The sequence below is a fragment of the Pieris rapae genome, chromosome 2 (genome assembly GCF_905147795.1).
Source record: "Pieris rapae chromosome 2, ilPieRapa1.1, whole genome shotgun sequence".
NCBI lineage: Eukaryota > Metazoa > Arthropoda > Insecta > Lepidoptera > Pieridae > Pieris > Pieris rapae.
In genome coordinates this window covers 617,264-633,428 of record NC_059510.1, presented here as the reverse complement: position 1 = coordinate 633,428, position 16,165 = coordinate 617,264, and the positions used below count along the sequence as shown (strand labels likewise).

Below are 16,165 nucleotides of genomic sequence, written 5' to 3'. Positions count from 1 at the left end.
GCAGCTTGTATTATATAAGAAAAATGTCTTTTCCAATAGGGGGACTCATTTCACTTTATATCTGAGTGTCTGTGATTTCGATTCAATAGTTATAGGTACTAATGAAATTGGTGAAGATACCCAATAAAATTCCTTTATTCGTGTAGATAAACACAAAGCCTCTGACACTCTCAACCAACTAGACGAGTCCCGTTGCAATAGATTCTTATGGTAGAACTCCTATGTAATAATTTGGACGTAATAAAAACTCAGAGGAAATTATTGTTGTGTCTTAAGCAAGTGAATGAATGAAAATGAACTGTCGCCTCATCGAATCCGTTCTTTCGTATGATTTTCTCATTCATTTTCGATTTATGGACTTTATACAGAATATTGTTTTTAACACTTGTTAAAGTGTACTTTAGTCTTGTTAGCAAAACTATATTTCCCTTTAATTAGCTTTCAAATTATAAAATGGTATTTCTTTTTTATATAGCAAACGGGTAGAAGGCTGATGGTAAGTGATATCCCAATAACACTTACATTGCTAGAGGGCTCGCAAATGCGCAGTCAGCCAAAAATTGGTACGCTCTCTTCTTGAGGGATCCTAAGATGATGGTGCACATTGTGCTGGAGCGCGGCAAAAACTGAATTAAAAAGAGTCGCTCTGCGGAGCTTTACACTTCTCCGTACTGTATTTATCAGTCGTGCAGTATATAAGTTCTCAATCATTCTACCAATCATACAAGTATTGTCTAAACAATTCAGACAGAACAACAGAAAAACAGATATTTTTACTACAATTTATTAATTATTACAACTTACAATTTATTTTGTACAAAGTTTTTATACATGAGCCTAAGTTTGCAGCAACAGCACTATAGATAAAGAACTTTACATTACAATGAATCTAACTTTGAAAAGAACCAGCCAAAGTAAAAACAGAGATTCGGCTGCACTGACACGCGTCTACTTCAATTATCTAATTCTGGCAATAATAACAACTTAACTATAAACTAGTAACACTTATTTTAAAAGAATTTTGTATAGACTAGTTTCCCTACAAAAATTAGAAGTCCAGCTCCTGCCAGACCTCCTATCACAGCTCCTGCAGTTGCGCCAGGAGACCTGAAATATATAATAAATGTTTAGCGTTTTCTTATGTAATATCAAATGGGCAGGAAGTAATACCGCCACCTATGCACGCTGCTATAAGGCCCGTAAGTGCGTTCCCTTTGTCTACATCAAGCAGGCCAAGCGGCCTGCCAATTTAAAGCTAAATTTAAAAAAAAACACACTTCCCCTTTAGCGTTAGCTAATCGCAAACAGAGATGTGATGGTCTATTTTCTTCTATCGATATTTTTTAAATTGCTTATTACTTCTAGTCAATAAAAATAGAAATCATTGATATGTTAGCACACAGTTCTACATTATCAATATGTTTTTTTTTTTTATTTCCTGGGCAATGTCGCGTTTATGTTTTGAAGTATTCTAAGAAGCATATTTGATACTTTTTCAAGCGAGGGTCTGATAAATCGATGAACGCCGGCTGAACGCACGAAATAGCATGACTCATTGTCCCTTTACGCTCAATGTATGCTTGCGCCACATCTATCTCTCTTCCTCTCAAATGGCCTATGCCCTATGGCATCGAGGATTCACTCTTTCTTTGTCCAAACAAAATAGTAATAAATCAATCATGTTCAATTTATGACGTTGTCACGTTCAACTATCATCCGTAAACCGAGTTTACAGACAACCATTTTTTATTATTTAGTACACTGAGTATTTACAGATTTATATACATATAATTTTATAATTGTATGCAAACCGAATTTCGAATATTTCATGTATTTAAGGAAGATACACAAGTTAATGTAAAATTTATACAGTTTTCCTTGTTAGAAATAAGGAAAACTATCCACTAGCCATCGAATTAATAAAATTGTGAGGTAATTCAGGACCTGGAGCATAAATGTTGAACTTACATGCTTGATGATGCTGCAACGGTTGTTGTATTAGTAGACCCTGAAAAATCATTTTATTTTGATTATTTGGATAAAACGTAAACATTAATTATTTATTCATTAATTATTAATGGTGAAATTCGGAATCGAGCACGAACCATGACATACATAACATACGTCAAAATTTATCAAACTCAAAATAACTTTACTCATATAGGTAAACAAGTACACTTATGACCGTCAACAGAAAAGATGTTAAATTGATTCTGAATTCATTACTACCACTATTTATCACTTTCTTCAAATTGGCGTCTGAGGTAGAAGCTGCGAATATGGCGCCACCAACCAGACAATAATTAAACATACAGATACTAATTGTTTGTTAAAATTTAAGCTACTTTTTATTTAAAGCCGAAATTATTTCCTCCTTACAGTTCTATACTGTCCAATTGATGTTCCCTTCATTTTAATATAAACAGATTAATACAAAAGTTTGTTGAAAACGTCATGCTATGTTGTAAAATTAATAAAAACTTTAAACAAATACAAGAGGATAGCCTTTGTATTATCAAAATCTAACGGGTCAATATGTGAGAAATGTGCTCAATTAATTTTCTCTATGTTTACCTGTAGGTTCAGTTGATGATGTTACAACGATTGGCGGCACAGTCGTTCCATTGTCTGCTTTAACAGTTGGCGGGATAGTGGAACTCGTATCCGGTGTGACAGGCGATTTCGGGGTAGGGGAATTCGTTTTATTGGTATGCGGTGTAGGTGATGTTGTCTCTGTTATATGAGCAGATGACGAGGTAGAGGTTTCTGTATAATTTTGATTGCCAGGCTCAGTTATATTTGTATTTTGCATTTTTTCGGTTGTTGTGGAAGAAGTCAGGTTTGTCTGGGTAGTATTACTGCCGGTTAACTGCGGTTTTGCTTCTAATTTTCCACCATTTGCTTCTATTGAACTGTTACTGCTGTTGTAAAGAATAAAAAGTAAGTTTTCTAGGCCCAAAATACACTATAAAACGCACTAAATTCATAAATAATTCTATAAAATTTGAACGACTCCAAATTCCATGATTTAAGAGAGATTGAATGGTTATTAATTATAGAGCCTACTAGTCAAAATTAATTCAGTACTTACATTGCTAAGGACATCATACAACACTGAAGTACCTGAAATAAACATTCAACGAATATTGAAGTGGACTCATGAAAAACATCAACTTAAAATAAAAGGAAGAAAATCGTTAACAAAATTTAAATATAATTAAAATGTCTGTTTAAAAAAATATAATACAAGAATTTATAAACATTTTAATAAACTCAGGATAAGATTAAGTTGAAAACAATATTAAAAGAGGATATTAAAATTATTATAATAGTAAGAAAATATAAATAAACAGTTGTACAGTTTGAAATTTAAAATTTAATACTCACAAGTACTACAGCTATTGTCGAAAACACGTGAGCCGCCATTTTGAAATGCAATGTTACTGGTCACAGCGGGTGCTTGGGGCCAAATGACCGAAATTCATAACGAGGCTTTTATATAATAACACTCAAAAAACCCAGAAGCAATTTCCTTATTTAACTAGCAGCTAATAATTTTAATATAAAATTCTTGTACTGCATATTAATCAAATATTATGAAAAAAAGAGCATCTTTTTAGAATTTAATAAAGGACAGTTAAATGTTTTTATTATTTAGATATTCACAACTGAAAGACAGACTTTTCAGTTCACATAATATATCTTTTAACTAGTATTTTCCTCACCAGTCTAGGATTTTCATTTGTATGAGATGATATTAATGATTTCATATTTGATTCTAGGATCAATGCTTTGACTAAGAGAGTTTCGTTTTACACATTTCCAAAATCCACGGAGCAAGATTTCTGCATGCTTGCGGCCATGGATATTTCTATTTAGTGCGCAAATTGCAAGATATTTATTGTTACAGTTATTATAATAACTGTTTTGTTCTCCCTAAGGTTTAATTTTTGATGAATGTTATTTGAGTTGTACGTTACATATTGATTGAGGTTTTCCAATTAAAAAAGCAATAATTTAAATAAATGTTGAATTGCGAACGAGACGCCGGTCAGGCACAGGTTTATGAAGAAAGCTGATGAGAAATAATAATCTTGAGTTCTAAGTTCTATGTTTACCTAAATGAATAAAGATATTATGACTATGACTAAGAAGTTATTTTTTTGTTCCCAGTTTTTTTAACTATAGAACGCCTAGGTAATTTTATCAAGATGAAGATGAAGATAATAAATGTATTAAATAAATGTAATGTTGGTAATTGGTACTTAGAAAACCTACTTAGATTTAAAACCAACTATCACAATTTTGTAAGGAGCTGGGAATTACAAAAAAATCAGTATCATCAATATAATTTTTTTCATTTTTTGCTTAACGCTAATTTTGGACCAAGTCCACAGAATTTCATTAGATTTTTTGAGTTTTTTTAATTATTTGCTTACCACATTATGATGCCTACGAAAAACCCGTAACAACAATGATAACAAAATTTTAAACAGAATAATTTATTAATTATAATACATATAGGAGTTATCAAGGCAATTTTATCATTTACATTTTCCCTATACAGTTAATTAGGAATTTACAGCAACCATATGTATAAATTGCCAGAGGGAAACCTATCGAATAAATTTGAGACTAGGTATAAAGTTATTATTATGTTTAATAAAAGCTAATTTGTGTTCAATAGATGCAAGCAAAATGGAGAATAAATTACATACAAACAACCTTATTAAATACTGAACCTACCTTATTGAATACAGGGCACGGAGCCTTTGCACATTACCTGCATTTGTTTAAAATTAGGACAAGCCCAACATGTGCCTGCAGTAATGATGAACAAACAGTGGAACATGTGCTTCTACACTGCCCTATATTCGCATCGTCCAGGCACGACCTGGAGCAACGAATGCAGATGACTCTAGGCCGTAACGGTTCTGCGAAACAAAATTATAAAATATATAAAGGCGACAAAGAAGACGGTATCACTTAACATCAGGTGAGCCTCCAGCCCGTTTGCGTGTTCTATGAAATAAAAAAAGACCGAAAGAGCGGGTCTCGCGGGGAATTGCGTCCCGGCTCGTCCATAAATATTGTAAATAAAAATAATACCGATGTAGCCGGGGCGTATTGGCGTATATAGTATATCCCGACGCGTAGCACGTCATTCGTGAAATTGTGTATTGAAAGCAATGAAATGTATAATTTTGTGACATAGAAAAAGTCCCTAGACACGATGGCAGGGGAGTAGAGTAAATAATAATAATAAAAAATACCGAACCTACATAACCTACTTACAATATAATATAAAAAAACTTCCTATACTTAGTTACCCTAAGTGTATTGGCGTTAGATTTTCAACTCGCTTGAATGTACATGAAAAGTGCAAAGTTGTGGTAGTGACTTTAGTGTGTGGCTCTCATACCAGAGATCGTAGGTTCGATCCCCGGCTGTGCGCCTATGAACTTTCTTCGTAACATTTAACACTTGCTCGTACGGTAAAATAAAACGTCGTGTCATAGGGTGCGTCCACGTCTGTTATGTTTAATAATTATAAGTTTACAGTAATATATTGCTTCAATCTAGCAAAAAAGTTTGTGTGTTTTCTTTAAATGTGTAAAAGCTATGTTAATAAAAGATAATACGATACTTTTACTTTGCTTAGAAATTCTAAAAAGTTACCTACTGCAAGCTAATGATGCAGCAATTCTATTGAAAGCACTAGTATCGTCCTTCTTCGAAAGTAATCAAACCAGTAAATTGGATGCGTTAAGCGCGCCCATTTCCGAGCGCTTAACGCGTCTACGTTATAACGCGAATTAGGTGCGCTAAAAACGCACCAAACCATTGGCGTAACTGCAGTGTACGCGCGCAGTTCGCAAACGGCTCGCGAACTGCACATACGCGGCACATTCGCCAGATGTGGACGCACCCTTAGACGGAAAAAGTCGACGGCGTGTATCAGGCACAGGAGGCTAATCACCTACTTGTCTATTATATTGACAAACGATTAATAGATTCATAAATCACTTATTTATTTTTTAGTTTTTTATATTTATGTGTACATTTAAATATAGCTATTAATAAAACAAACGCTACGTTGAACTGAAAACACAGAATGTCATACCATCACAGCTACCTGAGTTACCTAGTTCAGTTACTGCGTCTAATTTAAAAGTCAACATTTACTTGTTCAAAGGGAAGGAAAATTGTTAGTCTATATTACTTTAATTATATACTGTAATTCTATATTGAATAATCAATATAGAATTTAGAAGAGGTCAAATATGAATTATATAGAAGATTTTCTCAAGGCTAAACCAATTCGAATTTTCTGGAAGACCGTCAACAAGTCTAGGACAATCTGAGATTGTCAGAATTCGTGACCAAGGCGAAGGAAGCATGTAATAAAGGACTTGAAAGTTTATTTTGCGAGGATCCTGTGTTGTAAACTATGTTCAAACCTATAATCAGGGTAAGAGAGATACACGCGGGAGAGTATCAACAGTCTTGTTGAAGGTTTAAAGGGAATAAAACCGGAAAGTCAGTGGGAAATGCGGGAATTCCGTAGAAATTCTTAACGCTGGGCGCGATGTAGTGTTTTCACTTGCAATATACCGCTTACCACGTGAACAGTCGCTGGAAAAATTGGTAAAAGCTGTCATTGTCACACTGTATAGGGCATAGGTTCACAAGAAGATTATAAAAAATACCGTCGAATAAACCAGCCTACCGTCGTTGGAAAAAGCAATGTAATTTTTTTAGGTCAGGGGCAGGGCAGGCAAACGGGCAGGAGGCTCACCTGATGTTAAGTGATACCGCCCATGCATACTCTCAATGCCAGAGGGTTCGCGAGTGCGTTGCTGGCCTTTTAAGAATTGATACGCTCCGTTGGTATTAATTGAAAGAATGATAAGAGATATTAAAGAGTACAGGCAAGCTGAATTTAGAAAGGTGGGATGCTGTTTTATGTTTTGTTTTTGGTCGAAGCACAAAGTCATTGTTCAGAAGGGCAGCCAACCTTTCGAAAAGTGATGGCACTATAGACTTAAAAGAAGGCGATTTGTCATGTCATGTGGCAATAGTAATACCACTCTTCCCCGTTGTTAGTATATAATTATTATATTAACAATAACGATATTATTTGTAACAATATTGATAGATAAGAATTAATCATATTTTATCCTGTATAAATATTTGCCTAATTATTTATTATCAGTGTGGTTTTTATGTTATATTATTTTTCAGTCTTCGTCCTATTTTACTGACTGTTTATTCATACCTATTATAAGATTGATAATCCGCGTTTTTTAATACAAACCTTGTCCTGACAAGCACCAAAAACGCTCCAAAAAGTATTATCCAATTTGGTGCAGTCTTTCTAGGTATCCGGCTACTCACATTTAGAGCAATTTAAGTTGTGATGATTGTCTGTCTATGTCGGCTGAGCATTTATTTTAAAGAATATTTTTGAAATGAACATAGCCTGTTACATAGGAATAATGAATCTTTGTAACTATTTTAAAATTCTTTTTAGTTAATTCGTTACGAAATATCAAAATTATAAATAAAGAAAAATATGTCGTATTTAAAGTTATATTTTATTAAAAATAAAAGTCATCCTTCTACTGGCAGTTTGTCTCTTTCTGCAAGATTAATTTATTATGACGAAGATCTTCTGCCGGTAGCTCATGTCTGCTAATCGTGGTGAGGAAGAAAGCAATCTGCTTCCATCTGGTTTCTCTCCAGCGCAAATCATATTTCTTAACAATGCTTAGTTTTGAGGACAATTAGGCTGTCACAAGATCGGTTCACCTGGTTGGTGAAAGGCCATGATCATTTTCTTCAAGTTCTAATCGCCCTGTGCATCGTATGGCCCAAATATGATATTATTCGTTAACTGTATCCGAAATTAGGTTAGGATCAACGTATTTATTACAACTATCGTTATGAAATATGACACTTAAGTCCACAAAAGGAACGATAGAAATAAGGACTGAAAAACGTCCTGGGTAACTTTATTTGGCGGAAATTTTTGTTTGTACTTGATTTGTACTTCTCACACATGAGCGTAGTAACTTGTCATGGCAAAGATGTATAACTTCTGACGCGCTTTTTTTGAAAGCAGTTAAGTGCTGTCACATTAAAATTTAATAATTTATTTTTGAACGTATTAGAAAGGCTCCTTGGTTGTTTTAAAAAAAATTTAATCAATTTTAAGTTCTAAAACCTTATTACAACAGTTTTTCGTAACGTCTAGTAGTTATTACGGTTTTACAGAATTATATTAAAACCGTTTAATCAATCGATCCTACCGTAAAGTAGAACAATAGATTTTTATACAAAACTGAACGATACTTATATTCCAATAATAGAGAAATATTGGAGAAGAGTTTTTCTTAATTTTCCAGTTCTCGTTAATATGAGGATTGCCAGTACATTTGTTTCTTTTTCTTTAGTTACAGCTTTCTTTGTAGGCGTTCCAACTTCAGCTGGTTCTTCTAATTGGTAACATGGCTTGTGTAACATATGTCATCTGAACACTCTCCCTCGCAAGTTTTACATTCCACTCTGAAACATAATGTTATATTTAAATAAATGTCAATAGCGGTTTTTTCGTACACAAAATATAAATAGGAAACATTTTACAACAGTTCATTACGTTATATAACAGTTAATATATATAAGTTATATTATATACTATCAATAATGGTGAATGAAACAAGTTCTTTAATTGGTAAATGTTCGTTTCTACCTTCCTAACAAATTTTATTTTAACCCTAAAAGCCTTCAATCGTATGATCAGATAATTTATATATTTTCATCTATTTATATTTATTATTTTAATAAGGATATTGGACACTGTCTAATGTTAAAAATCCTGTTTTTGTGAGCACATTGCGCATTTATACAAATCTACACATTTCAGAAATCAAATCGTTATGAAAACTGAAGCTAACCTTTATTTTTGCAATATTTAATTTAATACTCACGGCCTTAGCTCAGTCCAATTGCCATCCGACATCTCGTAGCCCTCATCACAAATACATTTATTGTCTATACATCTCCCGTTATCACAGATGCAGGCTTTGAAACAGCTATTAGGTGAAGTCTCATTTCGTTTAAAGCCTTCCAGACATTCGCATGTATTTGGTGCCGCACATCTTGCATTTACGCAAGGCAAAGAACAGCTTGGAGTGCAGACCCCATTCACCAAACTGTAACCCTCGTTGCAAAAGCAATAACTCCCTTCCAAGCATTTTCCATTTTCACAGTTATCACAGTGACTTTTACAAGTTGAACTATTGCTCCTTCGGAAACCTTCAAAACACCTGCATTGATTTGGTCCAACACACATTGCATTAACACATTCCGGATTGCATACTGGCTTGCACGTGCCATATGAAGGGCTGTATCCTTCATCGCAAACACAGGTGTTCGGAGCTGTGCAACGGCCATTACTACAACCGTCACATTTCGGCACACACTTACCGCTCTCTAAAACATAGCCTATATGACATCTACATTCGTTTGGAGCTACGCAATCTCCGTGTATACAGTCGTCACATTTTGGTGTACAGATAGTATCATTAAGCGGCAAATATCCAAAGATACAAGAACACGTGCCGGGAGAAACGCAGGAAGCGTTGATGCACGGTGTTTCGCAGATGGGCTGGCAATTAAATCTATCCACTGGATCAACAGCAAAGCCGGCAGTACAGGTGCACCTATCAGGTCCAGAGCAAAATCCATTTACGCAAGGACGCTGGCAATCAGGCAGGCAGATGCTGTTTTGTTTCGTATATCCTGGATTACATTTACAAAGGTTTGGAGCGACACATTCGCCATTATCACATTCGTCACATACAGGTTGGCAAGTTTTGTTGATTAATGTGTAACCGACGGAACAGGTGCATGTATTTGGAGCGACACATCTTCCATTTTCACAAGCTGGGTCACAAACTGGTTTGCATGTAAACTGATCGACGGGAGCATACCCAATGTCGCAAGTACAGACATTCCGTGCAGTACATTGTCCATGGGTACAGGGTTGGTCGCAAATAGGACTAACGCATTCTTTCCCATTGAGAAGGACTAAAGGTGGCGGGCAGACGCAGTTGTTTGGTGTGACACACGTTCCATTGTTACAGCCTTTATCGCATTTTGCACGGCAGGAATTACTGCTACTATCATATTTATATCCTAAGCAACATACTGATATCTGAAAATTAATACAAAATTATGAGTAAAAACGTTGTTCTATAATAAGTTAATACAAAAGAGGTTTTGTATCATTATGTAACATAAACATAAACAAAACAAATAAACATGTCTTTCAATTCCAATGGAAGCGTTAATTTTTATCCGTAAATATTAGTAATAATAACTTACACGTCTTTTCCCATACCTGAAAAACAAAGGCAAGATATTTAGTACTGTCATTTTTATTCAACCCGAAACTAATTTTTTTATAGAATAAAATATAACTAATTCCGTAGAAATCTTCGATTGCAAATGCAAAAAACTCAGTTTTGTATCGCACAGCCCAGACATACAAGGACCCATATTTAGTCTTAACTTGTTTAAGCTATTGCGGAATATGCTAAAGGAGTATAAAGAATATCCATTGCGCAAAATCACTTGCATCATGAGCATACCCCACGTACATACCCTCTCTTCACACCATCACACATCACAGCAAAGTTTGGTATTACTTATTAACATGTTTTGAATATTTTTATTATTTTTATCCGTTTGTAAGTGTTTAAACCTTTTTGTAAATATCTTTGGGTATATGATTAGTAAAATTGTTTTTTGTTATAGTTTATGTTAGCTGTTGTATTATGAAATAAATAAATAAATTGCAAAAAATTCGCGACGTTTCTGTAGCCATGAAATTCGAGAACGGAAACATCTTCAATAAAAAATTTAAAATAGATTGCATTCGTTAAAGATAGTTACAAAAAACTCAGTGACACTACGACCTCTTTAGGTTTTAGTTTCCTTCAGATTTCTGTACGTTTAATGATCATTTGTCAATCTAATAGGCAAGTAGGTGATCGGCCTCCTGTGCCTGACACACGCCGTTGACTTTTTGAATCTAGAATCTGAGATCAGACCGTGACCGTCGATCGATCTCCTATCTGCATCCCAATAACCAAACCCTATTAAGACAATCCATTTCGGCGACGGATAGAATGCAATCTCTTCGCTCTTTATACTCATATTTGTTTATCAATATAAACCAAATAAAGTAAATAAAGCCGTACAAATAATATGAAAATATACATGTCTAAGTTTAAAATACATCAAATAGCTTTTTAATTATTTTAAAAACTGGTGTAAGTTAAAATCTTAAGATAGGATATTGGCACAGTTGTCATTTTCATACAAAGGTCTATTCGCATTCACCGAACCGACCTACTATGGATAGCTTATATCGACAGATGGCTACAACAATCCGTCGATTTATTAATGGCACACTTTTATCGATATTTGGATTAAGATGTATATCTCAGATGGTCAAAAATGAATTGAGATAGGTTATTGGGTTTGGGTGTAGGCCAGCACTGCAAATTCAATTCAATTCAAAAATTCAAAAATAATTTATTCATGTAGGTAACATGAATAAATTATTTTTGAATTTTTGAATTGAATTGAATGTACACGTCTTATGAACGTCAAAAAAAGAAATATACATTAAATGCTTCTAATTTTACATTTACTGCCAGTTCTCAAATCAACGGCGTAGAAAGGAAGAGAAAAACTGGCAAACACTGACACAGACTTTTACTTACACTTACACAAGTCAAACTTAATACTTAATAGTTCATATACCTGGTACTAAACTGTTTTAGCACCCACAAGACCTAACAATCTTTAGGAGTACCAAGAGTCAAGACATGTGACATATAAATCACTGGTTTATATCGGAACTAAGTTCGTCTTCATCCAAAGACGTACAGCGAAATCTAAAATTTAATTGAAAAACTGTTCGACTGGGGACCTAAAGTTACTTACTCTGGTTGACATAGATACTACAACATAAAAACCATTCATGAACCTCTATCAAAAGCCTGTAATTCAAAATATTATTACATCAACTAAAAATTTCAAAGTTTTTATAAGCTATTACTTTGAAATTTTGTACCAAGTGTCTCATGTCTGAACAAATAATATAACTACAATACTAATATTGTTAACGCTTTAATAATAATATAAGTTAGTTGTTTAAAGAAACTAATTTTTAAATAAAAAAAACTTACTGGCACACATTTGGGTCACCAAGTTTCAAACCACTCGCCGTAAATTGAAATATCAACCCAACAAACAACCACAGTATTTCCATACTGATAAGATATCGCATCTGTAGCACGATCGCCGTCGAACACAGCTCAATTCCAACTGGCAACCCTTACGGGACGCTGTGTTTTTAAATAAGTAATTGGTAAGACAACGCTTCCTCAGTGCTTAGATGTAGAGATATAGAAAAAGCTTTGATAGCGCCGAACGGGAATAATAACTTTGTACTTATCTATAATATAATTATATTTTATATATGACTAACCAAATCGAACGGAATTTACGAGTCCATAATGGTACAAAGATTAAAGTAAATGGGGGTAATCGGGCAGAATGCTCAGTTGATGTTTAGTAATACCGCCCATGGACACTCAATCCAAGAGGGCTCGCATTGCCGGCCTTTTAAAAATTGATACGATCTTTTCGTCAAGAACCCTATGTTGAATTGGTTCGGAAACATTCAGTGGGCAACCGGTGCCACAAAGTGGTGGTCCGCGGCAGAGCAGAATTTAGAAAGGTGGAATGCTGTTGGGATGTTTTGTTTTTGGTCGAAGCACAAAGTGATTGTTCAGAAGGGCAGCCAACCTTTCGAAAAGGGATGGCTCTATAGACTTTAGAAGACCTAAAAGAAGGCGATTTGTCATGTCATGTGGTAATGGTAATACCACTCTTCCCCGTTGTTAGTAAATAATTATTAACAAAACAAACAAACAAAAATCATTTATTCATATAGGTAACATAATGTACACTTATAAACGTCACAAAAATAAAAAATATGCATTAAATTATTCTAATTTTACATTTACTGCCAGTTCTCAAATCAAGGGCGTAGAACGGAAGAGAAGAACTGGCAATAAACTCTCCGCCACATTCTTTCATCGCCAAGTTTTTTTTTTACATAAGGATTGTAAGGAGCTGCAACTATTACACCTTGATCCACATGACATCTTGAGTAATTAAAAATAAATGGAAAACAAAGATTTGTCCTCTATCAGCAGGAGGCATGGTGAAATAGGAGCACGCACTTACATTCCCGTGAAAACAACACGCAAATACGTAGTATAAACAACAAATATCACCGCATTTACGAATTCAAGTACGACCAGTCACCCCCTACCACCCACAGATCGCACTTATAGCCCGTTTTTGCCCAATTGCATACAATGTTGTCAATAAATAAATTTAAACCGTACATTTTGATATGAGTACACAACATATGGGTTGGATATGAATTGCTTCAGTATAAATAGGTAACGCGACTGAATCTCTCGGCTGCATTTTCAGACTATGGGGCGATCGTCGACATCTACGACTTTTTTTTAAATTTAAAGTGGTTCATGTGAACCGTGATTCATGTGGTATTAAATTATTTCAGTATTATTACTATTTTTCTTGTGTAGCCAAGTCCACATTTCAAGGATCGTCATGCTCACTTAAATGTCATTGCTTGTGGCGGCGTCCATGCGTCGGGTTGTCTCTCTCCCTAAAATATGGCGAGGGGGCCGATGGCTGGCCATGCGTCATACTCGTGAACGGGTGCTACTTGTGGTGACTGGTCGGACTTGAATTCGTGTATGCGGTGATATTAGTTGTTTATACTACGTATTTGCGTGTTGTTCTCACGAGTATGTAAGTGCGTGCTCCTATTTCACCATGCCTCCTGCTGATAGAGGACAAATCTTTGTTTTGAATATATTTTATTATTCTTTTTTACTCAATATATCATATTGAACATGGTGTAGTGGTTGCAGCTCCTTACAAACATTGTGTAAAAAAAAACTTGGCTATTAAAAAGAGTGACAGAGAGTTTATTGCCAGTTCTTCTCTTCCGTTCTACGCCCTTGATTTGAGAACTGGCAGTAAATGTAAAATTAGATTTATTTAATATTTCTTTTTTTGTTGACGTTCATAAGTGTACATGATGTTACCTATATGAATAAATGAATTTTGACTTGACTTGAAATATCGAATTAATGTCAGCGGCATTGCCCCACAAAATAACACCATATGATACTATGAAAATAGCTGAAATAAACGAGCTTTGCTGTATTGCTTTGGATGAGAACATCCGTAAGATTGCGTTTCTTATTTACTGCGAACGCTGCAGAACTTAGCCTATTCGAAAGACCTTCTATGTGTTGGCACCACTGGAGTTTACTATCTACAGTAATTCCCAAAAACACCGCACTAGCAACAAATTCTATTTATGTGTGTATATGTGTCTTAAATTTATGGGGTCAAAAGTGCTGCCCGTTTTGAATAACGGTCTGATTTTACTAAACTTCATCTGGTCTAGAAAGACTCCACAATCTATACATTCATTAAATATTATAGCCAACTCTGAACTGATAGCATCGATTACTGATTGTAAAAAGAAAACAGATACAGCCCAAAGATCTTTAGTTTATTTTTATTTTTAGCTGTTTAAATGATTTTATAATATCATTGCAGCTAATGCGGCTTAACATGAACATTCTGTTGCAATAATAAAAGGGCGGCTGATGGCGAAGAATTTAGAACGCTGGTTGTATTTAGTGGGATATTTGTAAAAAACTCTTCAAATGCAAGGCTACTTCGAGGTCGGAACTAATTAATTTTCCGTTTATGTTTATCTTATATTCAGAATCCTTTCTGGAGGTTCTTCCAGTCTCCTCGTTATCCATAATTTTCCAAGTAGCCTTTATCTTATCAGAGTTGTTTATTTTATTACTTAAATTTATTATATGTTAATAACGACATTATTTGTAACAATATTGATAGATTATTAATCATATTTTATCCTGTATAATTATTTGCCTAATTAATTATTATCAGTGTGGTTTTTATGTTATATTATTTTTCTGTCTTCGTCCTATTTTACTGACTTTTTATTCATACCTATTATAAGATTGATAATCCGGGTTTTTTTATACAAACCTTGTCCTGATAAGCACCAAAAACGCTCTAAAAAGTTTTATCCGATTTGGTGAAGTCGTTCTAGGTATCTCACATTTAGAGGATTAATTTAAGTTGTGATGATAGCTAGATATAGCCTATGTTACATAGATATAATGAATCTTTGTAACAATTTTAAAATTCTTTTTAGTTAATTCGTTACGAAATAACAAAATTATAAATAAAGAAAAATATGTCGTATTTAAAGTTATATTTTATTAAAAATAAAAGTCATCCTTCTACTGGCAGTTTGTCTTTTTCTGCAAGATTAATTTATTCTGACGAAGATCTTCAGTCGGTAGCTCATGTCTGCTAATCGTGGTGAGGAAGGAAGCAATCTGCTTCCATCTGGTTTCTCTCCAGCGCATATCTTATTTCTTAACAATGCTTAGTTTTGAGGACAATTAGTCTTTCACAAGATCGGTTCATCTAGTTGGTGAAAGGCCACGATCATTTTCTTCAAGTTCTAATCGCCTCTGTGCATTGTATGGCGCAAATCTTATATCTTTAAACGAGCAATTCTTGTGTGTGTATATATATATATAATTGGAATCTCGGGATCGGCTCCAACGATTTTGATGAAATTTAGTATACGGGGGGTTTCGGGAGCGAAAAATCGAAGGAATAAATGATAGAAAATAACAAAAAGGTGGTGTCTGAGAAGTCCAAATTTCAAACTGAAAAATGTATCTTCCTGACATCTATCGGCGAATAATAATATTATTTTTTTTAAATTGCTTTAACGACACAACAACACTATTCCAGCATATATAATCTATATTGTTCATATTTCATCATTTGATTAGTATGTAATTCGTACTTATATATAATTTCCAAAAACACAATTTATAGAAAAATAAAAATACCGAGCAAAACTCGGTATTTTGAAGGTACCAGGTACTATGAAATTATTCGTTAACTGTATCTGAAG

The 16,165-nt window shown here is 34.3% G+C and overlaps 2 protein-coding genes across 4 annotated transcripts; both read right to left on the bottom strand.

Moving 5' to 3' along the window:
- Nucleotides 1-793: 793 nt before the first annotated feature.
- Nucleotides 794-3,496, bottom strand: LOC111004079 (cell wall protein DAN4). Of its 3 annotated transcripts, none has more exons than XM_022274919.2 (5): nucleotides 3,388-3,496; nucleotides 3,092-3,123; nucleotides 2,575-2,918; nucleotides 1,969-2,008; nucleotides 794-1,107 (listed from the first exon to the last, which is right to left on the bottom strand). In XM_022274919.2, the coding sequence occupies exons 1-5, from the start codon at nucleotides 3,424-3,426 to the stop codon at nucleotides 1,011-1,013; spliced, it is 552 nt and encodes a 183-aa protein (XP_022130611.2). In that variant the 5' UTR covers nucleotides 3,427-3,496; the 3' UTR covers nucleotides 794-1,010. The 3 variants fall into 3 exon arrangements, with proteins under 3 accessions (XP_022130611.2, XP_045487744.1, XP_022130610.2); XM_045631788.1 differs by having other exon boundaries at nucleotides 795-1,107; nucleotides 2,575-2,912; XM_022274918.2 differs by having other exon boundaries at nucleotides 796-1,107; nucleotides 2,575-2,921.
- A 4,105-nt stretch (nucleotides 3,497-7,601) lies between these two features.
- On the bottom strand, nucleotides 7,602-12,417 carry LOC123689887 (von Willebrand factor D and EGF domain-containing protein-like). Its single transcript, XM_045631785.1, has 4 exons — nucleotides 12,264-12,417; nucleotides 10,390-10,405; nucleotides 8,991-10,219; nucleotides 7,602-8,568 (listed from the first exon to the last, which is right to left on the bottom strand). Exons 1-4 carry the CDS (start codon nucleotides 12,362-12,364, stop codon nucleotides 8,499-8,501), a joined length of 1,416 nt encoding a protein of 471 aa, XP_045487741.1. The 5' UTR covers nucleotides 12,365-12,417; the 3' UTR covers nucleotides 7,602-8,498.
- Between the last annotated feature and the right edge of the window lie 3,748 nt (nucleotides 12,418-16,165).

Excerpts from the sequence above, each read along its gene's own strand:
- LOC111004079 (XM_022274918.2), bottom strand. The coding sequence starts at position 3,426 with ATGGCGGCTCACGTGTTTTCGACAATAGCTGTAGTACTT. Across the intron at positions 2,922-3,091 it reads TGTATGATGTCCTTAGCAAT|CAGTAACAGTTCAATAGAAG; the intron begins GTAAGTACTGAA and ends TCTTTACAACAG. Across the intron at positions 1,108-1,968 it reads GTTGCAGCATCATCAAGCAT|GTCTCCTGGCGCAACTGCAG; the intron begins GTAAGTTCAACA and ends TATATATTTCAG.
- LOC123689887 (XM_045631785.1), bottom strand. The coding sequence starts at position 12,364 with ATGCGATATCTTATCAGTATGGAAATACTGTGGTTGTTTGTTGGGTTG. Across the intron at positions 8,569-8,990 it reads AATTGGACTGAGCTAAGGCC|AGTGGAATGTAAAACTTGCG; the intron begins GTGAGTATTAAA and ends ATTATGTTTCAG.